This window comes from Anabrus simplex, chromosome 1 (genome assembly GCF_040414725.1).
Source record: "Anabrus simplex isolate iqAnaSimp1 chromosome 1, ASM4041472v1, whole genome shotgun sequence".
Taxonomy (NCBI): domain Eukaryota; kingdom Metazoa; phylum Arthropoda; class Insecta; order Orthoptera; family Tettigoniidae; genus Anabrus; species Anabrus simplex.
The window spans coordinates 126,013,449-126,041,214 of NC_090265.1; the positions used below are offsets into that span (position 1 = coordinate 126,013,449).

Sequence of the window (27,766 nt, forward strand, 5' to 3'; positions counted from 1 at the left end):
ACAGTGGCTTCATAGAGTAATTAATGCAATATGGAAGGATAGGAAAGTCCCAGATGATTGGAAAAAGGGAATAATAATACCTCTCTTCAAAAAAGGAAGCCGGAAGAAATGTAGCAATTATAGAGGGATCACTTTATTGTCTCATGGTTTGAAAATATTTGAGAAAATACTTGAAAAAAGGCTAAGAAAATAATAGAACCACAACTACAGGAAGATGGATTCAGAGAACACCGATCAACTACCGATCTCATATTTGCACTTAGAATACTGTTAGAAAAGCATTGGGAGAAGGGCAAAGACTTAACACTAGTGTTTTTGGATCTCGAAAAAGCATTTGATAGTGTTCCAAGGAAGACTATATGGGAATGCTTAAGAAAGAAAAATGTACCCAAAGGTCTTATCCAGAAAGTTAAAATGCTTTACGAAGACTGCTGCAGTTGCGTACAGATAGGAAACGGTAATTATGATTGGTTCCAAACCACTAAAGGAGTGCAACAAGGCAGTACCCTTTCACCCTTACTTTTTATCACTGTCATGGATGAAGTCATGAAAGAAATTAAGCAGAAGAACAATATGGACATCAATGCATTTGCATATGATGTAGTAATTTGGGGAAATACAGAGAAGGAAGTCCAAGAGAGGCTGAACACCTGGAATGAACATTTGAAAGCACACGGATTAACAATAAATAAATAAATCGAAAACTGTTACTATGTCTGTCAAAAGGCAGAAGAAGAAAGGAAAAATAATGCTGGAAGGTACACAGCTGGAAACAGTAGACCAATATAAATATCTTGGGTGCATCATTTCAAGTGATAACAGAATACAGCATGAGATTAACAACCGCATTCAAAAATCAGCTCAGTTTTATCATCAAGTTCGGAACCTCCTCTGGAACGAACAAGTTCCCTTAAGATCAAAGCAGATTCTATTCCAATCATACTTCACCCCCATACTAACATATGGCCTAGAAACCTGCACAACAACCCAACAAGTGGATAGCAAACTACAAGCCGCAGAAATGAAGTTCCTACGTACTATGGTACAGAAGACAAAAAGGGACAGGGTAAGGAATGAAAGAACAAGGGAGGAAGCTGGTGTGTACCCATCCCTGAATGAAAAAGTGACAGGGGCCCGTTTGAAATGGTTTGGCCATGTCAAACGAATGGACGATAGGACAGCAAAACAATGGCTACACACAGTTGTGGCCGGAAAACGAACGATAGGAAGACCTAGGAAGAGATGGCTGGACCAAGTGAAAGAGGACATAGGAACAAGAGAAGTCAGCTGGGATGTCGTCTTGAGAGAAGAGTGGTACATGGACAGACAGAAGTGGAGAGTGCTCGTAAACCACACCCGGGCAACTGGAGTGGAAAACTGATGATGAATTTGAATTCATAATTTGAAGGTACTACGATCAACAGTGGAAATACCTTTAATTAGGCCTACAGGTTTCTGGACATTGGTGACTCATACATGTCTGCATCTTACAGATTTAGGATTGCTCACAATAAATCAGTGGATTTGTTCCTATATGTGATGCCATTCATAGAGCCCTACAGCCAGGAATTCTTGACAGGGTGAAAATTCCAACAAAAGCCTCACAACAGTGGCTCATTATACTTCAAATATTAGACTAATACCATTTATGCTTATTGTTTTAATGATGCTGGTTCTTGGGACATAATTACTGTCTTTTCAAATGATATTTTGAGGTGTTTATTAGATGGAGGTTAACAGCACTTTTTTTTTTCATACCCCTTGGTGAGACCCCACCTACCAAAATAATACACATATCAAGAAATGCTTCCAGTCAAAATTCACATTACCTAATGTAGAAATAGTGTGTCAAGTAATCCTGTAAATAATTTTGAAAGAAAGAAAAATGCACATATGTTTTGAATATTGTGATTGGTGGTACAAACAGGTATCAATGGCAGGAGAGTACCTGGAATGAGGAGATAAAGGCTACCTAAGTTGCAAATGTATAAAGTGGCAGGGAGGAATTCTGTCAGGTATAACTGTAGTAAGAAGTTTGTCCTATGCGAACGACTTGGTCTACTGAAACCGTGCAATCTAATATCTTGCAACTTTAAAAAAGATGCAATTAATATGACATGAAAATTAGGTGTTTCAAGACTAAAGTGATGGCAGTAGGGAAGACACCTAAAAGAGAAATGAATGTTAGGTTTGGAATACAAAACAGGAACAGGTAGATAATTTCAAATAGGTATTTCGGATGTGTATTCTCCCAAGATGGCAGTAGAGTACGCAACGTTGAATATAGATTACAATTTATTAAAATTCGTATCTACCTTATTCAATACATTAAATAAATACATTTAATACAGACGAATTATGAAATTTATCTACTTAATTGCATATAGATGCCATAAACCTATTGCAATGGGCTTGCACATGCAATCAATAGTAGGCTATTCTGTAAGAAGGTAGTCAGCTCCTGGACAAAACTACTAGTATCTATACACCAGTCTGGTTTCAGACCACCTGTGCTGTACAAACCTAGTGCAATGAGTTTGCAGTTCTGATCAACAGTATACCATAAGAAGGCAGTCAGCTTCTGGACAAAACTACTAGTATCTATACACCAGTCTGGTTTCAGACCACCTGTGCTGTACAAACCTAGTGCAATGAGCTTGCAGTTGCGATGAACAGTATACCGTAAGAAGGAAGTCAGCTCTTGGACAGAACTATCAATACACCGGTCTGGTTTCAGACCACCTGTGCTGTGCCACTGCTTACTACATACACACAGAAGGGACCTACTACCAGTATTTCAAAATACTCCTTTTTTTGTAAACCATACATGTTCTACCACATAAAATATACAAATTAAGATGTTGTAATAATGCTAATAATTAGTAAAAATTGGAGTTAAGGTTACTTTCCCATCAGGTGCTAATACACTTAACTCACTGAGGATTCCAATAAATATTGATAGATAAGTACTGGTATAAGGAAAACTGATTCAATTTAAAAAGTAGAACATTTCTCAAGGACATAAATTGTATTAGATTCTTTCTTGGTCTAACATTGTATACAACAGTTCCTGAATTTTAACTCTGAAAACCCTTTGACCTAGTTCACTCATTCTTTCCATGTCATCATGAAGATACTAAAAATAACATTATGATTTCTTTTCAGTATCTTTCCTAAATACTAAATATTTACTTAACACGTCACTGTCACTTTCACTTTCACATTTCTGTTTCTTTTATTTTTAAATGCTGGCAGAGCTGTTTGTAGAAGCAGAAGTCACTGGACTGGAAGTTGAAGTCCCTTCAATAATTTCTGAATTGCAGGAGTTAGACCCTCCATCACAAATTATTTCTGCCTTCTCCTCCTCCTCCTCCTCCTCTATTTCAGCTTGGTGAGAAAGCTCTCCTACACCAGGTGCCACTTCCATAGATGTGTTTGTTATAGAACTGAAAAAAAATGAACAACATATTAATGCAGTTCTTTTAAATTGGAGCTACATTTTAGTCTGCACACAAGTCTTCTGTTTAAGAAATTATTAGTTTCAATAATTATTTTATTAAGATGATTGTTAGGTTAGATTACATTATATTACTTTCAGTTATATCTGATACATTAATGAACATATGGGTAGAACTTATGGCCTACAGACTGAATCTTCCCCTCACTCTTTCACAACTAGAAAACTGATATGTACTGGTAGTGTAGGCCTACTTTTAAAAATAAATATTACAAAATTGTACCTTCTTTCAGCAATGAAGGGTTCCAGAAAGTTGAGGGCATTGATGTTATGGCACAACTTTTTCCTGAAACAGTGAATTAGAATATTGTGACAAAGAAAATATACATGTAGTTCTTATGGCATACACTTATTTGTCATTAAAGCGAACAATGTTGTTCATTTCATTACGAGATGGAGGTAAGGAAAGCACTGTTTATGTTTTCTAAATATTTCTTCAATTAAGTCATAAGAATGATAATTACTACTTCTCCTAGTGTAACTTTCTTTACCAATCTATTCCGTATAATATATTTTATAAATAATTAATCTAGGATAACACTACTCATAACATAATAATCTAATAATTACTTACCAGTTTTCGTCCCAATTCTCGACGCTATAGAATGCCGTACAAAATTCACGGTCTCCCTATTATTATATTAGTCTAGAATTATACAACACTTTGTTTCCATACACTAGGCAAATTAATGTTTCGATTTCATCAACAGACCACAATGTTATGTCCGCCATTATCGAACGACTGCGACTGAAAAACGGACACGTTTGTTTTCACAAACCAGTCGATCTTCATCGCTCGTAGTTGATCGCTGACGATTGATGCTGTGTGACTGGTGCCACTGCCCTCTGTAGGTTTGTTTCCGTAGTCGGTTGATCTCAGTCGCTCGATCGATCCTGTGTGACAGCCCCCTTATGCTGCACATACTGAATTTCTACCCTCCAGGTTTCACATCCATAGAGTAAGAATGTGGTGATTGCTTTATATACGAGTTTGGTATTAACTATTGGGTCTTTAATCCTACAGACTCGCTTGGACAGCTGACCAAATGCCAAATAAACAGCACAGTCTGTTTTCCACACTCTTCTGAGATCCATCATTTAGAGAAGATGCCCCCAAGGTATGAGAAGTAATCTAGCTGCTCCAGAATGATGCCTGAGACAAACTCTGCAAGGCTAGTCCCTTGGGCAGGTTAAGCAAGGATCTTCAATTTTTATGCAACCCTTGCTGCAGGTCCTGAGAGGTAAGTTAATAATAATGTTATTGCTTTTACGTCCCACTAACTACTTCTTAGCGGTTTTCAGAGACACCAATGTGCCAAATTTTATCTTGCAAGAGTTCTTTTTACGTGCGAGTAAATTTACAGACACGAGGCTGACGTATTTGAGCACCTTCAAATAGCACCAGACTGAACTGGGATCGAACCAGCCAAGTTGGGGTCGGTATTAAATACTACTACATTTATCCCTAGAACACTAACCCTTCACAATTTTTATGACAGTTGGTAGTAGTACGGTATAGTTTATTGCCTTCCACATGAGTGCCAGCCGCCATTTTGCGTAGCTGAATTTCTCAAGGAGTTAACTGTGGCATGTGCGATTGGTGATAACTTTGTTCATTCCTGTAATAATTGGGTGGGTGTCCTCATACTGACGAATGATTAGTGATAGTGTAATATACAGGGCCTCTCATATAAACCCAAACCACACGCAGGGTGTGAGGCGTGCGCATAGATTTTGACCTTGCAATCAGCCTGCATGTGTGACCTGGCAAGCATGAGTCACCAGTCTAAATCTCAGCTGTTAACATAGTGATACAGTTATCATTGCAAAACTGTATTTTCATACGTAAAAATTATTTTAAGTACGAGTCAGCTCGACGATGCATTTGTTCAGCAATTTCCTGGTGAAATGCTACCTTCATGAGCACAGATTCACGTAATTGTAAATAAATTTGAAACTACTAGCTCAGTACTCAATAAAACATGCACGCGCACAAACAGTTTTAACAGAGAAAAACTTAGATGTCATTGGTGCAAATCATGAATGGTCACCGAACAAATCACTCACAAAATTAGCACGACAAGTAGGGGTTTTGGTTTCTTCTGCACACAGAGCTACAAAGCTGTTACACATCAAACCGTACAGGTTTACACACACCCACTGTTTAAAACATGCTGATCTAGCCACAAGAGGGAGATATTACAAGTGGTATCTTGCATCATTGAATGATAGTTTATTCAACCCACAGCTTGTGTTCTTCTCGGATGAGGCCTGTTTTCATGTGAACAATCATAACTCTCGCTATTGGTGTGCAGAAAATTCTAATGGTATTTATGAAGTCGTACATTATGATAGGAAGATTGGTGTTTGATGTGCTGTTAGTGCAAGATGAATAATTCGGCCTATTTTTTTTTTTTTTTTCAGGACAACAGTAAATGCAGAGAGGTACCCAGATGACATTTTGACGCTACGAAAAATTTCGTGGCTGGTTTCAACAAGATTCATCCCTTGCTCATACAGAAGATTCCCTCCTTACAATCTCTGAAGTGTTTGCAGCAGAGTGATCAGTGCTGATCTATTTCCTCCTCCTCCTCCTCTACATATCTAACAGTGTGTGACTTTTTACTTCTGGGGTAAACTGAAAGAAAAAGTGTTATCAAACAAATCCTCACACAGTGGAGGAACTGAGAGAAAACATGAAATCAGAAATATTAGTGGCAGAACTCACTCATGTCAGCCAGAATGTGGTTACCACATACAATGCCTGTATAACCCAGGAAGGACGACACTTCTAGCATCTTTCATAAGGTAAGATTTCATATAAGATTGTATACACACTTAAAGCAGGGCGGATGCGGCGACATAAGTTTGGCCGAGGCAGCTGCTGAAGCGCAGGGTACAAACACTGTGCATTTGGTATGAGTTTATACAAGAGACCCTGCAGAATGAACTTATGGGATCTCACAGCAACTTTGTTTTTAAATGACTTAAAGTTATGTACATTATTATTACGATTTAAACAGTCATTTACTGTTTCTTAAGTATACACGTATTCTTTATGTCACTATCAATTCTGTGTCTGTTATCATAGGGCTTTATCGAAGAGAAGTTAGAAGAACGCAAATGGCTAACAAAATTATTGGCGATTATTGCACCAATCAGCAAGAAGTGGAAAGGCCCAGGAAACTGAAGAAACTGAAACTGTACAATGATCATGATTGCACCAATCAGATGTTGAAGATGAGACAGGAAGTGAAGAGGACGACTTCGCGGAAGATGACTCTACATGATACTAGCGACAGTGACGAATATTTGAATAACGAAGATGAGAAAACCATCTAAGTCCTGATGGAGTAAACGAAATTAGTGTCTGTGATACATCACTTCACCTGTTGTCATCTTCACAACCCCAACAGACCCCAATTATATCTGATTCCTCTGAAGATTATGTACCAGAAAATTCTGATTTTGATCACAATATAATATTTATCAAGAATTTAATAACTAGAGGATGTTTTATGAGAGGCATAAATTAGAACTACAGAGAAATTAATCAGTTGAATATTTATTTATGCAATTTTTTTTTTTTTTTTTTTTTTTGTGGCGAGGTTAGGGCTCGAGGCCCTCTCTTCCACTTAACCACATGCTAATCAAAATCTTATATAAAAAAGAGTTAAAACTAGAAAATTAATAGATTGCAAATAAATTTAAATACATTACTAAGTTAATACTAAAACTAATTAATATTAAAAACTCTTAATGACTAATCCTCAGGCGTGCACACATTCATACTTCAACCATTCAGTCAGCTGTCTTCAGCAGGTAGTCTCGGCAGGTGACCTTAAATTTTTGTAAAGAGCTAGTTTCTCTGACCTGAACTGGCAGGAAATTCCATAATCTGGCACCGGCCACTACAAACGATCTATTTAATTTTATTTGTGCGGTGCGCTGGAATAGAAAGACAGGATTTCGAACATGTATTTGAGTTGTGAAATGATGATAAAAACGTGAATTTAGAAGTAATATACAGTGCTGATTTTCAGTTAGTACTCTAAACACCATCGTTAAAATATGTAGCTGCCAACGTTTATCAGGTTTCAGCCATGAGAGAGCCTTATAGTATGGGGTAATATGAACATCGTACCCGATATTGTAAATAAATCGCAGGCAGGAATTCAGTGCTCACTTAAGTTGAAGTGTTTCTTCTCTCGTCATATCAACTAGAACGTCACAATAATCAAGAATAGGGAAAACCAGTGTATGTATTAGTGTGGCCCTAAGCTCAAATGGAAATACATCCTTTCGCCGTCTAAGAGGGTGAAGAGCTCCAAAAATCTTTTTACAGCCTTTTTTCATGTGATCAGACCAATCAAGTGTTTCATTCATAATTACGCCCAGATTTTAAACTGTTTTACTGTAGGGAATAATGTTACCATTCAGTAGGATAGGCGGGATTGCAACACTGTTTGAGCAGTTCAGTAATTTTCGTGATCCAATTATGATTGCCTCAGATTTTGTGGAGTTTAGTATAAGAGAATTTCGTTGTGCATATATACTGAGTCATCGAAGGTCATTGTTAATATCTTGTATTGTTTCATATAAGTCTGAAGTCTTGCAGTGTCAATAAATTTGAAGATCGTCAGCATAGAGGTGGTGTGTGTTATTTCCTGTCACAGATGGTATGTCACTGATATAAATACAGAAAAGTAAGGGCCCTAGAATAATGCCCTGTGGGGCACCACTAAGTTTCATTTTCCATTTAGAGGCCTTGTCGTTTACTGTTACACGCTGTACACGGTTACTCAAATAAGAACTAAAAAACTTAAGCGCAGACAGGTCAAAATTTAGCAGTTCCATTTTCTTTATCATAGCCTGAATGTCTACAGTGTCAAAGGCGCTACTGAAGTCAAGAAGGATAAATATAGTGAGCAGTCGCTTGTCCATAGCATTTCTAAGTATAGTGAGCAGTCGTTTGTCCATAGCATTTCTAATGTCTTCAGTAACCTTCAAAAGTGCTGTCGCGGTACTGTGACCTTTCTTAAATCCAGATTCCAAAGGGTCCAAAAGAGCATGTTTGTTTAGGTACTCCAGAACTTGCTCGTATACTAAACTTTCAAAGGCTTTAGAAAGCACAGGAAGTATGGACACCGGACGATAGAGGGTGATTATGGATCTAATATGTAATATGTATCTTCATGCCTCTTTTACATTTACACTTATTTTACTCATTTTCACTGTAGTTTCTAAATGTCATACACATTGATAGTTATATGGTATAATAACACTGTTATTGATTTTTAAGTCCCACTAGCTACTACAATTAAGGTTTTCGGAGACGGAGAATTCAGTCCCGCAGGAGTTCTTTTACATAAAAGTAAATCTACAGACACGAGGCTGATTACACTAGCCAACATGATTTTGCGGTAAAATAGAAAATATGTAATTCTTATGGAAATCGCTGCCCTGATTCCGAAAATGATGCTATTTTTTTTCCTATCACGTCTAGTTTTGACACAATTCGGTGTTTTAGTATCTGCATGAATTCGTAAGATGTAATGTTGAGAGATGTTCTCGCGCAACGTTTTTTAGAATACAATTATGTAATTTGATTTGTTACTGTTTGCATTTTATTATAGGTTTATTGCTGTCTAAATTTGTAGTGGGGGGTTTCCTGGTGAATTCATAAAATTCATAACAAAGTCCCCCAGATAAACAATAGACCGCGAGGTATGTAGGATTGAAGATAAGACAGTTGAGCGTTTGTCTTTCATCTTAGACCACTTGAATAAACAGACGTGTTAAAAGCCCCAGCCCTTATGCAATGTATATGATGGACTGATACAGCAGTTTTCTTTCAAAGATAACAGTCCGAAAGTATTATACTCACAAAAATGAACTTTTATTTTGTACGGATGTTTCAAATCTTCTACGTCAACTGGGAGAGAAAGAGTATGATCCTAGTAACTGCCGTGTTTTTATTGACTCTTTGCTTCATAATACAAATGTTCTGGCATCCGTACCACTTGCACACTCCACAAAAATGTTTGAAACATTCGAACCTTAAAGTCAGTGCTTGAAAAAAATTAAATACCACGAGCATGGGTGGCAAATTTGCGGTAATTTGAAGATCATTGGATTGTTGCAGGGACAACAAAAAGGCTATACAAAATGTCCCTGTTTCCTATGCGAATGGGATAGCAGGGCACGGGGTAAACACTAGGATACAGTGAATTGACCAGAAAGGAAACAACTACAACCAGGATCCAAAAATGTCTTGAATGTAAGTCTTATTGACCGTGGAAAAAAATTCTACTTCCACTCTTGCACATCAAATTAGGAGTGATGAAACAGTATGTCAAGGCATTAGATAAAAGTAGCCTATGCTTCCAATATTTATCCACTAAATTTCCCTCATTATCAGATGCAAAAATCAAAGAAGATATTTGATGGACCACAGATTCCTAAACTGATGAAGGATAAAAATTTCAGACACGATGACCAAAATTGAGAAAGAGGCATGAAACGCATTCAAAGATGTAGTGACTAAATTCCTTGGCAACATTAAGGACCTTCAATACAAAGAAATTGTAAGGAAAATGTTGGTAAAGTTTAAGGAACTTGGGTTGTCATGTGAGCCTTAAGCTTCATTTCTTAGCTTCACATCTGGATTATTTCCCTCCAAATTTTGGAGCTGTCAGTGAAGAACAAGGTGAAAGGTTTCACCAGGATCTCAAAGATGCAAAACGACACTATCAGGGACGTTGGGATGTGAATATGATGGCCAATTACTGTTGGTCGATTGCACGAGACGACCCTTCTAGAGATCATTCAAGAACTTCAAAAACCCAGAAATTCCATGGAAAACGGGAAAAGACGGAGGTGTGAATCTAACCTGCACATAATATAAGTAACAAAACTATGTTTGTTTAACCATGTAATTTTTATTCAAGGTACGGTTATATTAATTTAAAAGTAACTGTGCAGCCGAAACTAAATATGCGCTTTATGCTCCAGTTTCACGAATTTCAATATACATTAAAATTATAATACAAACCAATTACTTGCTTACAAAGCAGCATTTATGTGTATTTAATGCATGCAAAATATGATTACGTTCTGCAAGCTGAAATTTACATAAATATATCAAATTTAATCAATACTAAGTATCAACAATTTTACATAAGAACAATATAACATTTTGTAAAATTGCCACTAAATCAGACGTGATAGCCAAAACTAATTTTTTTTCTCGAATTCTGTGTTAAGAAATTCATAAAACCCACCTATTTTCGTTTTTACCGCACAAAAAAGTTTTTTTTGCAGGCTAGTGTTATTTGAGTACCTTCAAATACTACTGGAATGAGCCAGGATCGAACCTGCTAAGTTTGGGTCAAAAGGCCAGCGCCTCTACCAACTGAGCCACTCAACCCGTCATACATAGTTTTATGCATTTATTTTAATAAATTGCATAATAAATGTAAGTTCTTATAAAATGAGTTAAATGTAGGTTCTTATAAAATTAGTTAATGTAATATTTTCTGCGTACTAAGTTTGCTATATTTAATAAACAATCGTATCAAATTATTTAATATCTACGTATTTTGATTCATGTTATGACTATGACTATAAGAACTCTAAATATCCAAAATCTTACCAAATATTGGCTGTTACATAGAAAATATAACAATTATAAATCGGAGTAGGCCTAGTCAAATTTATGAAGGGTTAGTAATAATGTGTGTTGAAACAGGGTTAGTGTACTAAAGCTAAAACTGGTCAAGGGTACATTAGTAAACTAGGCAAAGAGAACACCAAAATAAATATCTTACTTGACAATATGTTAGTTCTAAGAGATGCTGAGACTCTGCCAATGCAGCTGCTGATGGATCTGATGAATCTGGTTGAATTTCATTGTCTGAATCTGGACAAACATAACTATCGTCTTTTTTGTCTATCATGATGCAGCTTGTTTCCTGAAAGAGATCACAAAAGCTTACTGAACTTCAGGCCAATAAATCATATAAAAATACAATAGCAATTGTGGTAAAATTTCCTATTCTTTCGAAGACAAAAGGGGGAAAAAGTCAACAAAAGTAATAATTACAGAATTTGCTCCAGCAGGGCCTATTTATCATAGATCAGAGTGAGGGTCACAGAAGTCTTGCTTAAGTCATGTGCATCTCTTCATTTTTTATAGACGTGTCACTCAAAATTCCTACAAATCGATCCTTTTCCCTAAACTATAGTTTGGTACTGTCCAACAGTAATCAACATACACCTGTGTACCAACACTAAGATGAGCCACGTACATTTATTTTGGAGTAATATAATATCTACCATACATGTTGCTTTCTTTGTACAGTCTAGATCAGGGATGGCGAACCACACATGCACATATTAACGTTCTTATGCACGTCTTGTTCTATAGACTATACTTATCTCATACATCGTATAGTCAGAATGTTTCAGGTTTAAGATATAAGTACCGAAAATCTAAATTCAGGTTCCATTCGGACGTGCATTATGGCAACACTGATAGATATATAAGTAATAATAATAATAACGTAAATGTTTCCACCTTTTCAATACTACAATATATTCACAAAATTACAAAATTATACGGTACTAGTTTCGACCCATCTAGGGGTCATCATCAGCCGTATTGGAGCAAAGATCATTTGTGGCGAAATCCTAAGACAATATTATTTTAAAGAATAACAAGTGAAATGAGATGTTATGGTAATAGTTAATAATACAAGGAATATACATACTAAGAGGTTTTTAACAAAGAATAAAGTATAAATGGGGTGTTGTAAAAATTATAATCATGGAAATCAGTAAGTTCTTGTATTGAAATGAAATATGGCTTAGGAAGAGGGCTTAAGGTGGGGCTGAAGGGTGCGGGAGAAAGTGTAATTGTCTTGGAAAAGTACCTTTGATTAAATTTAGGATTGAGTTTAGGTTGGCTGCATTATTGTTTCTGAGGAAAGTGATAAATAGATCGAAGAGTATGTTGGGTTTCTCTGAGATTTCATTGAGATTGTGACTGGCATTAAAGTATTGGTCTAGGTGTATGTAGTAATTTTCCATTATGTTCAGTAAAGAGCCCTTGTTTGCTAATACGAGGATGTCCATGTCTTGTTCAATATTGGTGAAATTATGGTTATAATCTTGCATGTGTTGGCCGATGGCTGAAAACTTGTTGTATTTTATTGCGTTAGTGTGCTCGTGGTATCTGATAATGAAGTTTCTCCCGGTTTGCCCGATGTAGGTTTTTTTACAGGTGGTACATTTGATCCTATAAACTCCTGATTTTAAAAAACTGCTGGTCTTGTTGATGTGTGAAGAAACAAGGCGTTAAAATAGCCTTCAAAACCAACAATAAGAACATGAATGTTTTATACAATACTTCACACATCAACAAGACCAGCAGTTTTTTAAAATCAGGAGTTTATAGGATCAAATGTACCACCTGTAAAAAAACCTACATCGGGCAAACCGGGAGAAACTTCATTATCAGATACCACGAGCACACTAACGCAATAAAATACAACAAGTTTTCAGCCATCGGCCAACACATGCAAGATTATAACCATAATTTCACCAATATTGAACAAGACATGGACATCCTCGTATTAGCAAACAAGGGCCCTTTACTGAACATAATGGAAAATTACTACATACACCTAGACCAATACTTTAATGCCAGTCACAATCTCAATGAAATCTCAGAGAAACCCAACATACTCTTCGATCTATTTATCACTTTCCTCAGAAACAATAATGCAGCCAACCTAAACTCAATCCTAAATTTAATCAAAGGTACTTTTCCAAGACAATTACACTTTCTCCCGCACCCTTCAGCCCCTCCTTAAGCCCTCTTCCTAAGCCATATTTCATTTCAATACAAGAACTTACTGATTTCCATGATTATAATTTTTACAACACCCCATTTATACTTTATTCTTTGTTAAAAACCTCTTAGTATGTATATTCCTTGTATTATTAACTATTACCATAACATCTCATTTCACTTGTTATTCTTTAAAATAATATTGTCTTAGGATTTCGCCACAAATGATCTTTGCTCCAATACGGCTGATGATGACCCCTAGATGGGTCGAAACTAGTACCGTATAATTTTGTAATTTTGTGAATATATTGTAGTATTGAAAAGGTGGAAACATTTACGTTATTATTATTATTACTTATATATTATTCTCAGTTCAATACGGACCAAAAACATGAAATTCATAACCATCACTGATAGATATGTCAGATGCAGCCGGCCAGGCATTCACTCACCCACATCCGTCAATTACTGAAGTTAAGTGAGTGTGTGGTTGTGTTACTGTTTATTGCTTTGAAATTTGTAAGAGAAATAGTTGCCAAAAGATTATCCAGTTTTGAGATTTGGAAAAACTATGGCATTTTATTTCAAAGCCTCATGTTGCACACATGAGTGATATGAAGGTCAATTTTTTGAGTGGTTAGATATTGATAGTTAAGAAATGTGGTTGACTGGATTTCAAGAAAGCAGTACATGGGGAAAAAATCGTACAACTTGGTAAAGAATTGGTGAAAATCGAGTGTGATGGTGAATACTCTCTCCACAAACCGGAGAACTTAATGCTTGAACAGAGGAACAGCCTCGGCCATGAAGAAACTTGCTTCAGCGGTACTTACACTATTTTCTACAATGAACGCCAACAGTTAGAAACCGTCTTGGTTCAGATCTAAGTGCTCCTTGCTTGTTATTGAAGACAAGAAGTAATGAACCTAACATAAATGACATGGCTACTAAGATTCAGGAACAAGTTCCACACTGAAGTTGAGAACGACATTTCACTTAATGTCCTTTAGCAATATTAGTAATTTTGATTTCTTGCTATTGGCTTTACGTCGCACCGACACAGATAGGTCTTATGGCGACGAAGGGACAGGAAAGGTCTAGGACTGGGAAGGAAGCAGCCGTGGCCTTAGTTAAGGTACAGCCCCAGCATTTGCCTGGTGTGAAAATGGGAAACCACGGAAAACCATCTTCAGGGCTGCCGACAGTGGGGTTCGAACCTACTATCTCCCAAATACTGGATACTGGCCGCACTTAAGCGACTGCAGCTATCGAGCTCGGAAATTTTTATTTCTATATCTAATAATACTTAATAAAGAAGTGTGTTACATTGGGCACTTAATATACCTTTTTAAATAAATTATGTTAGGTATTTTAAATCTTACATATTTAAAAATGTATCTCTGCGGTATTGGCAAAATACGACCACAGAACGTGCAATCAAAAGTAATATTTTACAATATATATGTAATAACATATTATGAAACATAATTTGGAATTATGGATGGAAGTCAAGGGGGTGGGGGATTGTAGCCATTCCAAAGGAAAATAACAAGTGGCACAGTAGACAGTTGAGAATAATAAACCAGACTTAAAATGGCACACTAGTTGGAAAAGGTTCGCCATCCCTGGTCTAGATGATCAAATCATATTGAGTGAGGAAAAGCAGAATCATGAAAACACAAGTTTATGATACAGGAGTTTTCTAATCATTTTGCTTCAATTGTGCATCTTAACTTTTAGGTAATAAGTTTATAAACAAACATTTAAAAAATTAACAATGCCATTTACAGAACGTCAATGTCATATGTTAAGTACACATGTTATGAAAACCGCTTAGACTGTTCTTGATGGTTCAGTCAGCTTCCGCTTCGAACGCTAGCGTTGGGCCACATCCTGGGAGCCATCTGGTGGCGAATGAACGTACCATTTCCACTTCTATTATAACGTCTAAATTTTAAAGAGTCATTGTTTAAGAAGCCTTTCTCGTGGACTGTCGAGATTTCTTCTGAGGACACAGAGCACAGTTCTCTGCGAAACGTAAAGAATTTCACCTTATTTTCTTGACACGGCATAAGCCCAAAAGCCTATACAGTATCATGTCTATAAGTACAGGCCGTGAAAGCATCAATGGCAATGATATAGATGCTGATTCCCACAGGGAACCTGAAATATTTGTTCCGAATGAGTGAATTTATAATACCAATATACCAATATAATGTCCAATAGCGGATTAATTACAGTATATTGGTGATGAGCCATCCCCTGAATGCCGCAATATGTAAAATGATAACACTGTGGAAATATCTAATCATATGCAAAGAGTTGGGTATGAAGTAAGGGAGTCCGTTAAACGCCAATGTAAGTGAGGCACAACTTTTATTTTTCCAGGAAGCAGCAAGCTGTTCCAATTCAAAGCGAGTCATTACCTTGGTAACTACGCACGCCGACTCCACTCCAACTTTCAAATTCAAGCAATTCGAGCTTGGGGGAGGTTATATTTGAACGAAGGGAACCCTGCAACAGTAATTCAGGCTGACCAACTTCGTCTTCACTGGACTGGAATCTCACCATTTACATAGCTAATTTTGCCACCAAGCTAAAATTCCAGAGGTCCGAACTGAATAACACTTGCATATATATTTATCGTTCACTCTGGTGTGAAAACAATGACTACTTGTGCACTCTCATGGTAATTTCATTTGAATGTAAAGTCACTGGCCAAGCACGAGTCCGTTAACCGACAAGCCTCCAATGTTAGGCGGCGGTTTACCTGCTGCCACACAAAGGGACTGGGAGTTTATTGAAGTACCCGTGGTGGGGGAAGCGGCCCCATTCTTCTGTAGTATTTGGTGTGAACTGCACATTGTGCAAGTGATGAAAGTTCTTTGTATCGACTAAAAACTGTTATATGCTATATGGGCGTTGGTATTTAATATATTATTTATCTTGAGCAGAACTTTCATAGGATAATTTTTATATCTTAATTTTGATTCGTATACAGTGAAAGACCAAGTTCGGTTTGGTACCGCAAATGTAATAAGTTTATTAATTCGAGATTAATAATAGCTCAAGACCCGTGAGTGAGATAAATGTACATAAATAAAAATAACACTTGTAACATACTTTGTATTTACATACATTGCAATACGGACTTAACATGAGAATTATAACATGTAATAAATGTACATTTCAAACAGTGACTAGTATCTCACATCGGTATGCGATCGTGAGTTACATATATGCAACGTGTGCGCTCCGCTTACTCTATAGCCGTTGAGAAAGACTAATGCTGATTAGGCCTAGACCCCTGATATAATGACACCCAAATCGGGACTAAATACTTGTGCATAGGCTGCACAAATTACAGTCTAACATTGGAATTAATATTGTGTACTCGTACACGCAAAGCGGTGAAGAAGTGATTGTAACCCACAAAAATTCTACAGAGTTTTCCAGGGACGTAAAGAAGACATCATGGCCTTTGTCATGATGAGCTAAGCAGCTGAGACACAGCGGACATGGGATCCGTGGTGGATGACACCTAACTGCAAAAGATAAGTACGACAATCCATTAAAGGCATGTTCCGGTAAGGCTAATACATTAGGGTAGGAAGTTTTTCAATATGTTTAGTATAATTAAATGTCAGCCACTTTGGCTGGAGTGCATGAATTTAGCCCAGATTATATATATACACACACGAGCCGTGTTTTTTAAGTAAGGTCCGTTTGAAAATAAATACACAACAAGAGGTTATTTAAAAAAAGTAAATTTATTTTCAGAAAGTAAATACTTCACTCTATTTTTCGACATAGTTGCAAAGTTTGCACAAACACTTACCATACCTCGTAACCAATTTTAAAATACCCTCTTCATTGAAACTTGCCGCCTGCTTCGATAACCAAGAGTTCACTGCCGTTTTCATGTCGTCGTCGTCATCGTTGTAATGGTTGCCACTGAGGTGATGTTTGAGGTGGAGGAACAGATGGTAATCGCTCGGCGCAAGATCAGGATTGTAGGGTGGGTGGTCTAAAACTTCCCAGCCAAAACTGTCATAACGAGTCAAGAACTTCACCGCACACTCAAATCTTTGGTTTTTGTGGTTCTCTGTTAGGAGTTTCGGGACCCACCGGGAGCACCGTTTCCAAACTTTAGGTGTTCAAAAACAATGTTGTAAAGCACTGATCTCAACACGTCAGGAAATTCATTTGAGAGACCTGTTATTGTAAAGCGCCTGTTCTCACGAATCTTCGCTTCAACTGAAGCCACCAAATTGTCTGTAAACAAAGAAGGGCGACCGGGGCGGTCCTCATCATAGACGTTGCCATGGCCATCTTTGAATTGTCGTACCCACTTATGCACTTTGCTTTCACTCAAAACAGTATCACTGTACACTTCGCAAATCTGTCAAATTTCTGCAGCAGACAGGTTCCTTGCTGACAAAAACCGTATCACTGACCGAACCTCACACGCGGCGGGCGAGCTGATAGTCTTAAACATTTTGAAAGCACAGAACATAACCGTTCAGGTTAGCTACAGAGCTGAAACTGAGCACAGTTGTTCCCAAGGCATGCCGGTACACGTTGCACGCGCTCGTGATATTCGCGCGAACTACTAGCGTCTACAACATTACGGACCTTACTTAAAAAACACGCTTCGTACATATTATAGATGGGATAGAGGGAAGATGCTAGGAGTTACGTAGTTGTTTGATTTGCTTGTGCAGTGTATTCTGGTTTATTTGATGTAACTTTTCTTACAGATATTTGGGTAAAAGTCCTTATTTTCAAGCAGGCCAGACGCCTTCTGAGTTGGTAATATCAACGTCAGATTACAGTATAAAATTTAGTCAGGTTTCTATTCATGCAGAATGTATTACTTCAGTTACTACAAGAGCTGCAGACACAATGTGTCCATCGTTGGGACACAAGAGCCTAATTTAGCAAGAAGGCGAGTCCGGGAAACTAGCATGAGATTGAACCAAAGATTCGTAAAGTGAAAAGCTTGAACTGCCAGAGGGATGATTTTTGGGGCCAAGTATATGTGAACAGGCAAGATACGCCGTTTTTTTTTTATGGGAGCTATGTCTGAATATGTGTTAATTAGTCAGCTATGGAGTTGCCGAGAGCGCAACAGCTGAGCAAGGAATGTGAAGGGACACTTGTTTACCTTTCGTGAGAGGTGTATGATGGGCGCTGCCCTGGTTCATCGTGTGAAGCTCCGTAGATATTGAATATGCTTGTCCGACAGCCGGAGTGCTGCTCTTCACCTCATGGTGTAAGAAAGTGAAAGGATGATTCCGTTATGTTTCTCAGACTAGGCTCTCTCTTGCCTGTTATATTTGTTTGGTTCTACTACAGCTGAACGACAAAAGCACGGAGATATGAGAGACCATTTTTGCCTGCTTGCAAATGCATACCAACGTAGCCTGCTGATGTCGGGTTCAATCCCTGATATCTCTGATTTATTCATGTGTTGTATATATGCATGTTTTTCCCACAGGTGTGATCTTGTTGTGTTTTTTGAGATTTGATGTCATGTATTGTTTAATTTGGGTTTATCGGCTCGTTAGCTGAGTTTTATTGATAACCAGTTCTGCCTGGTATATGTTTGTATGAGCACGGGCTCATAGTAGATTCAATGTTAATTGTAAAATAAAATAGGGAACCTCCTTATGCCAAAGTGTATAAAATAGGGAACCTCCTTATGCCAAAGTGTATTATTTATGTTGTATCCGCATTAGTTAGAATGTAAATATAGTGTGATACCTATTGTACCAATGTATTAGTAATTCCCGGTTCATAACATGAACGATTTTCTTCGTCAATGCCCACGGGAAAATATGGATATCAGTATTTGTCAGGCGCAATTAATATTAATACGTAACGGATCAACATTTTTCCCATGTAAATTGACGATGTAATTTGAATTGATTCACCGGGTCGTTGCCCGCATTTGTTTAGTTCTGTTCTTTTTCGATGTCGAGTGTTCATTTATGCGTATATCAGAATTTTATGACTATTTTGAGGTTGAGTTATTTTATTTTATTCTCAGAATTCAAGTTAGCATGGACCTTTTCCTTTTTGGATATAATAAATACATCTTACCCCTTATTTTATGTTCTCATTTCAAGATATGCCTCCATTTATTCCGTCAATATACTCTTTAGTACAAGCTCTTTAGTACAAGTTTAGTAGGAAATTTGTTTTGCCCATTTTTCGAATGTTACTGCACGCTTTACCAAACCTTGAGTTAGTCAGATCGAAAGACAAGAAATGGTGCATATATTTAATGGCGTGCAACGTTGGAGCTGTTTTCATATGGGAGTCCATAAATCTATATCAACAGTAGTGAATAGATATTTTATGGAGTTCAGAACATGAGATGTGTTATTGTTGTTTGGGCAGAGCTCACAGCCATGTTCGGTATTTAACCTATGGATTCCAAACGGAAGGCAATTGCCATTTGAGCAGTGTCTATATTCTCACTAGCGCCATACTGTAAGACGCCCAAACTTGTAGACAGGTTTATTTTATATCTGTGATCAAGATCATGTTAGGATGTTGGTTCGAAGTCTGGGAATGACCACAATTGGGAACCAGAGGCCAGACATTTGCAGTTGTTGGTTGGCAATATGTCAGGCATGCAGAATTTAAAGTAGGCATAGTTAACTTCGAACCAGGGTGCATTAAAACCTGGCAGTCTAACGTTTAGACAAGTTGAGTCTAGTAGTCCTCTGTTCGAGTATACAGTACATTAGTATGCGGACATAACGGCAACGAAGCCGATGATCCAGAAGTAGTACGGTAGCAGAAATTTTCCAATAACTATTTTCAAGAAGCAGTTTTAAGTTTAGCAAAAAATTTAACAATTTTCAACAAGAATAAACGTGAATACATTTTGTACCGGGAGGTACACCACAACTCCGCACATTCAAAATAAGCACCTTAAAGAACTCTATCTAGCAAACAAAATGTGAAACTGCTACTGCATGAAGTTGGGACATTAATCAGAAGATGTCACTACTGAATAACTGAGAAGTTTGTCATTTATATGTTTCCTAAACTGATTGGATTTATTTTGTTTTGGTGTACATCAAGAAGTTTGAACTTTTCTCCACAGATGTCTCTATGAAAATTGGGGTCATGCACTCTGGTGCAAAGTGGAATAATTTGCTATTGAAAGAAATTTTGTGTTTATAGGTTTTCTCAAGTAAATTAACTTTCAATTTTATTTAATTTTTTTCTTTAATTTTTTTTTTTTTTTTTTTTTTTTACGTTTGCAACACTTCCTTCTCTAAGTTATAGACGAGAAAGGTTCCACCTTATCAATACAAATTTATTTATACAAATATCTACAGTACTGGTTTCGACTCTTTACATGTAGTCATCCCCAGCTGTACACTGTTACCTTCACATAAATCAAATTAGTTGATTTGCCTTGTCCATAATAATAATCATAATGATAGGATATATCTTACTTCTAATTGAGCATATATCAGGGTAAATTCGACTACGTACAATCTAAAATGTGTAGGTGAATTTTTTTAGGCCTAAAATCAGGTAAATGGGCTGTTATTAAAAGTACAATTACATAAACACTTTTTTAAAAATATATGTACTATATATATTTTTAAGAGTGTTTATGAAACTGTACTTTTAATAATAGTCAATTTATACGATTTTCACATCATATTGAAGAAAATCAACGTACGCAAGACGAAAACTTATTCCAACAAAATGTTTCCTATTTATTTATTATAATGGATTTTCTTTGAACTGTATATTTTAAGACAACATTTTACATATTTCACATATATTTTTAAAAAAGTGTTTACGTAATTGAACTTTTAATAACAGCCCATTTACATGATTTTAGGCCTAAAAAAAAAAATTCACCTACACATTTTAGATTGTACATAGTCGAATTTACCCTGATGTATGCTCAATTATCCTATCATTATGATTATTATCATGGACAAGGCAAATCAACTAATTTGATTTATGTGAAGGTAACGGTGTACAGCTGAGGATGACTACATGTAAAGAGTCGAAATCGGTACTGTAGATATTTGTATAAATATATTTGTATTGATAAGGTGGAACCTTTTTCGTCTATAACTTACGATAACGGTCAATACGGAAAATGAAACTGATAAATCAAGATACTTCCTTCTCTTCTCGCCAGCTTTGGTGTCTGGCCAATCAATTTTTTCTGTATTTATTTTTCAGCCTATCACAGGCTTCTTGTTGGTTTTTGGGTGTAACTTTTGATTCTGCCAATAAAAATGAGAGGGTGGGTCCGGATTTAGTCCAGAATCCTCTCGAACAATCCCCTCGAGTATAAAAGCTGGGGCTTTTCTGGTTACCTAGTCTTATTGATCGTCGTCTTTCTGAATGTGTGTGTTAAGACAGGAGGCAGGGTGCCTCATTCTTCGGCAGGCAGAACACCAGCCCAGGTAATGGCCACCAATTTTCTACCTTTGTAGCCATCTCCGCAAACTTATCCGAGAGGAAGGTTCTAAACTTTAACTATGTAACCATCTCATTCTGAAATATAATAGTCTTCTTTTCTAATGTAAACTTCATAAAAGTCTTTAACAGTAAATCGGGGATAGATAGTGTTTTACCCTCTCGAGATCCCCTTTAATTTATCGTGAGCTGACTATGATTTTGTAACTGTTTCTCTTTTCCATAAAGCATTAAATTAACCTTCATTTGAGTCACTTCAGTAACTTGGGATTAGCCCCTGTATCCCCAGGCCGAGAGCCCAATTAGGATTTTATACTTAATTTTCTAGGAGCGCAAGTGTACACCTTGATTCATATTGTGTTGGGGCGAGTTATTTAACCTGTTCTTTTTCCACAAAGGCCCAGTAGTTTGGGTACTAGTTACCCCTGTGTACTAAATTGTAAAATTGCAAACTGGGCCTAGAGAGGCCAGAAATTCATAAGATTTTGTAAGAAATTGGGAGCGCAGTCTCCTTGGTTAATTTTGGACAGCATGTAAGCTCTTTTCTGTGACTGCTGTAATAATGAGAGTGCCTTTGGAAGGCTGTTTTGTAACCGCTGGAGCAATGTGCTCTTAAATGGTATTTTGAGAGATTTCTATACTTATCTGTCTAAATTCCACGTGTGAAAACTTGTAAATTTGGAGCCTGAAGCTCAAAACTTGTAAACTACCTATCCTTGAGTTTTCTATTTGGTATCTCTATTGCTATTTAGTACCTGATTACCGGTACCTGAAAATACTGTTTGTTAAGTTTGAGATTCTAAAAGAAATATAACCTTTATTTAAAGTTTTAAATTAATTTTTGATATCGTAGTCAGACCCATTTAAGCCCACACCTTTCACCTCTCTGTGTTCCACAGATAACCCCGGAACAAGCGGTAGCAGAGCATGGTTAAATGGGTCTTGATTAAACCCTTCTGACGGCTAAAAGTAGGATCTGTTTCGAACTCTAAGAATTTTCTCAGTCGCTGGGAATTTTTCTAAATTATTAACTTTTCTGTCACCATGTCTGGCCCTCACGAAGTCCTCACTCCCGGATACTTGCGCAAGGAGGAATTGGTCTATGAATTTCTCATTAGGAAGGCCCAATCTGGAGGCAGGGTTGTGGCAGATATTGCCAAACTCAAAGAGTCCTTAGAACTGCCTATTTGTATCCCAGTTGTTGGGGAAAAAGAAATTGATGAGGCTCTATCCACTATCACAGACAATACCACCGAGCTAACATCTGTAGTGAGTTTTTTTAAGTAAGCGATCCATCGCCTAACGAACTTAAGAGAGTACAGGCTAGACTGTTTCATTTTTATAACAGGGCTAGGGACCTCTTGTCTCTCAAGTTAAAAGAGGATCATGCTAAGGAGGCTAGTAATTTGGTTGAACATCTTTCAGATATGTCTAATAGAGTTAGCCAATTGTTGACTGGGGCAGCTGCTCCCAAAACAGACCAAGTCCCTTTAATAAACTTGCCTACTGAGGAAGATTCTTGTAAAGCTGTAGAAGGTAGGAAATCTGTGGCAACTCAACAAATTTCTGCCCCATTGGAAACTGAGTCTGTTCATCCGAGACAAATTCCACCTTTGTTTTTGAATAATGCTGTGTTAGACACCTCTCAACCTTCTATGCCGTCACCAATTGTCACCCAGTTTCAGTAGTCTGCCTCATCCATTGGCTATGTTGCTGAAGGGCATTTCAAAATTTTTAGTCAACTCAACTAATGAAGTCATTTCATTTCTCAGGTTCTTAGTTGAATTTCAAGACCATGCGTTGGTGTCTCCCTATTGCATTCTCAAATACTATTGCATTCTCAAATACTGCAAATGATGTATCCATATTCCGTAGGCGTCCTATCGGACAAAATAGTCAAAGCTATAGCTAATAGAATATCTATACAAGACTTCCATGCCCACCTCCTGGCAAATTTCATTCTGGCCAGAGCCATGTCATCTTTGATCCAAAAGTTTTATTTCAGAATGCAGCGGTTGGATGAGAATCTTGCTGACTTCATCCAAGACATTAAATTTTACACCAGGGTGTTCGTACTCCATTTTCCTGAAGATCAAATAGTGCAAACTATTGTCGAAGGCATCTCTCCGCCCGATAGGTCTTATCTACGTTTTGCGTCTCGTCCTTACCTTTTCAGAGTTAGAGGCTATGCCTGTATCAGCCGAAGGAGTAAGGTATGCTGACACCTTACAAGTCGCTAAGGAGCGCCCTCCATCTTCTAATAGTTCTCGGCCTCCACCTTGTTGAACTTTCACCACCCTTAAATATTATGCTTGTGGTTCAATGGAACATTTGTGCAATAAATCCCCATTGATAAAATTGAGTGGGACAAAGAATGGAGCAGGGTCATCTCAATGTTGTTTTAAATGTGGCTCGTTTACTCACCTCGCCAAGGATTGCATTAATGTCAATAGCACCCCCTCCTGCTCAACTTCTGGTGCAACCTTCGCAAACTCTGATAATAGAAAATGACTAGTGTCATTGGCTGAGTCAGTATGTTCACCCTCCCGAGGCTCAGCCCCTGTTAAACCTAGTGAAGGTTCTAGTAAGGATAAAGTTTCTACTAATTTATCATTTGAAGGCCCCAGTGAATGCCTTAGTATTGCGGCAGAGCCCCCCACATTTGTGCCCTTCCTTAAAATTGAAGTGAACTGTGAACCTGTCACTGCTTTATTAGACTCTGGGAATGTGTGTTCTATAATCTTGGAAGAATGGTACTCTAAATTAAAAACTGTAAGTTTTCTGACTATTGTTCGTCTTCTGTTAAATGTGTTTCGGCTGACTCTTCTCCATTAGAAATATTAATTTCATTTTTGCTAAAATTCGTATTTCTAAATTTACCTGGAGAATAAAATTGTTCATTGATAAACACTTGTCTTGCCCTGTAATATTGGAGGCTGATTTCATGTCTTCCACTGATCTCGTGCTCGAAATTCAGAGCAAGTCATGCACCTTCAAATTTGCTAATAATTGTAGATTCCTCTTTTAAAATGTAATGCTGCAACATGTTGTTCTGTTTCACCAACCCAGGATGAGATGTTAGATCTTAGACATCTACCTGAAGAGCAGGCTGAAAGTATTCGTAAATTGTGTCAGTCCTTTCCTGATGTATTTTCTGATACTCTTGGTGTTACTGATCATATCGAATACAAGATTGAGGTTATGGATTAGATTCCAGTTAGGTTTCCGCCGTATCAACTGTCCCCACCTAAAACGAAGGCTCTTAAGGAAATCATCAATCAAATGTTGAAGAATGGTATAATTCGACCTTCTAAACCGCAAGGTGGCTTCAGGCCTGTGATTGCTTACACGGCTTTGAACCGTAAGGTAGTGTTACAATCTGTGCCCCTTCCTGATCTTCATTCTTGTTTTTCATGGTTTCGGAAAGCCAAGTTTTTTACTATTCTTGACCTTAATCAGGCGTACAACCAGATCCCTCTGGCTGAAGAATCGAAACATCCAACTGCTTTTGCCATAGATTGGAAATTGTATGAGTACACCGCATGCCTTTCGCACTCTCCACGGGTGCTGCTGTTCTTACTAGATTGCTAGATAGGGTCTTCTTGGACATCAAATTTGAATACCTGTATCACTACCTCGATGATGTCTTATTTTCTGAGGCCTTTGCAGACCATCTAACGGAAGTATTCAATCGCCTTCGTTAAATGAAGTTATCTAAAGTAGCTTTTGCTAAACCTTCTATGTTGTTCTTAGGGCATATTGTGTCGCCTGATGGTGTTTCCATCGATCATTCCAGAACACAGGCCATCCGTGATTTCAAACCTCCTAAGGACATCAAAGACATTGCCAGGTTTATAGGTATGGTGAATTTCTTCAGGAAATTTATTCCTAACTTCGCCAACAGAGTGGCGCATTTGAACTTACTACGTAGGAAAGGTGTCAAACTTGAATGGGGCCGTCTCAGCAAACCACTTTCGAAGATCTGAATTTTTTTTGCTAGTTGCTTTACGTCGCACTGACACAGATAGGTCTTATGACGACGATGGGACAGGAAAGGGCTAGGAGTGGGAAGGAAGTGGCCGTGGCCTTAATTATGGTACAGCCTCAGCAATTGCCTGGTGTGAAAATGGGAAACCACGGAAAACCATCTTCAGGGCTGCCGACAGTTGGGTTCGAACCTACCCGAATACTGGATAGATCTGAAATTAGCTCTTTATAATGCCCCTGTATTAGCTATGCCTGATTTCTCAAAGAAATTCATCGGCAGTTGCTGCTGTCCTCCTTCAGGAAACGGAACTCGGAAGGCGACCTATCGCCTCTGCTTCTAGGACCTTATCGGCTCATGAGGCCAAATATTCCATCTATGAAATTGAGGATTTGGCAGTTTTGTTTGCACTAGAGAAGTTCCGCCTCTATCTGGAACATGTCAAATTCGACTTAGAAACGGATAACCAAGCCTTAAGTTGGGTATTAGCTAGGCCTCGTCGTATAGCCCGCTGGGCCATCAGAATTTGTGCTTTCAAATTTGATGTGAGGCATATTAGAGGATCCAAAAATGTAGTTGCGGATGGACTAAGCCGCATGTTTTCTCATGAAGTGAAGACGACTGAACTGGAAGATAGTTCTTCTCTTCCCATGTCCGTACCTTCGGGTATTAATGCTATTCTAACTGATGCCCCTAAGTTATTTCGGGATATGGAAAAATATCAACGTGAAGATCCTGTGCTGGCTCCTATTATGCAAACCCTTTCTTCTGGGGAACATGTAGTCCCTTATGTGTTGAGAAACGGGGTTTTGTGTTGCCCTTCGAGGCACGATCAAAAGATGAAAGTAGTAGTTCCAGCTGTGCTTGTACCTATGATCTTCAAGTACTATCATGAGTTCCCATTAGGGGGACATTTAGGCATCTTCAAAACTCAGGAAAATATCCGAGAATTGTTCATTTGGAAAGGTATGGATGGTGAAATTAGAGAAATGGTAAAAGCCTGTAAATCTTGCTTGCTTAGTAAGCCCACCTTGTCCACTTAGCTAGGGCTCTTGTCATCGCATCAAGCGTCATGCCCCATGGAACGTCTATATATATAGACTACGCGGGACCTTTCCCCACAATCAAAGGGGAACGGAAATAAATTTATTCTGGTGTGTGTAAATGGTTTCATTAGATTTTCCTGGTTGTTTCTGACTAAGCTGGCTACTGTTCAGTCTGCTATTTCTAGTTTGAATACTATTTTTGCTTCCTTTGGTCCTTGTCAATATATAGGCCTAGTTTCTGATAATGCTAAGGCATTCACCTCTAACTTATTCCACAAATTCTGTTTTGACCTGTCTATATCACACGTAACCACTTCAGCTTATTAACCTCAACCGTCTCTGGCTGAGCAGGTCAATCGTAATCTCCGATCTGCTTTAATTGCGTTTCATCATGAAGATCATTCCAGGTGGAATACTTCCCTGCATTGGTTGGCTTTTGCTCTAAATTCGGCGATTCATAAGACACACAAGTTCACTCCAGCATCTCTCATGTTTAAATTTGTTCCTAACACGCCGCTATCTAACCTTTGGTCACTTAATGACATATTACCAGAGACAATAGATCCCGATAATCTCAGAGAACTATGGAAGAAGGCTAAAAACAATCTTAAAGCTTCCCATGAAAAGGTTAGAGAAAGATATCATCATGGACGGAGGCCCACCAATTTAAAAGTCGGAGATCAAGTCATGGTTAAAAATTTTGTTCCTGTGGGCAAGCTTGCCCCCAGATTCCATGGGCCGTGCTTTATTTCAGATTTTCTAACACTGGTTACATTATTGGTTAGTAACCCAGCCACGAAGAGGATATCTGGGGTTCACCTCTCTCAGGTGAAACCTGTGTAAATTCAGGATTGTTTTTAATTCGCCACTAAACATTGGCAGGAGTCGAAGGTTAT

The 27,766-nt window shown here is 37.8% G+C and overlaps 1 protein-coding gene across 2 annotated transcripts in view; it reads right to left on the reverse strand.

Annotated features, from left to right (window-relative positions):
* LOC136884559 (uncharacterized) overlaps positions 1-27,766 on the reverse strand; it is a 144,927-nt gene that overhangs the window by 111,083 nt on the left and 6,078 nt on the right. For both annotated transcript variants that reach the window (XM_067156818.2, XM_067156828.2), the window contains exon 2: positions 11,347-11,490. In XM_067156818.2, coding sequence (XP_067012919.1) covers positions 11,347-11,475 — 129 coding nt within the window. In that variant the 5' untranslated portion in view covers positions 11,476-11,490. The remainder of the gene's footprint in view (positions 1-11,346; positions 11,491-27,766) is intronic.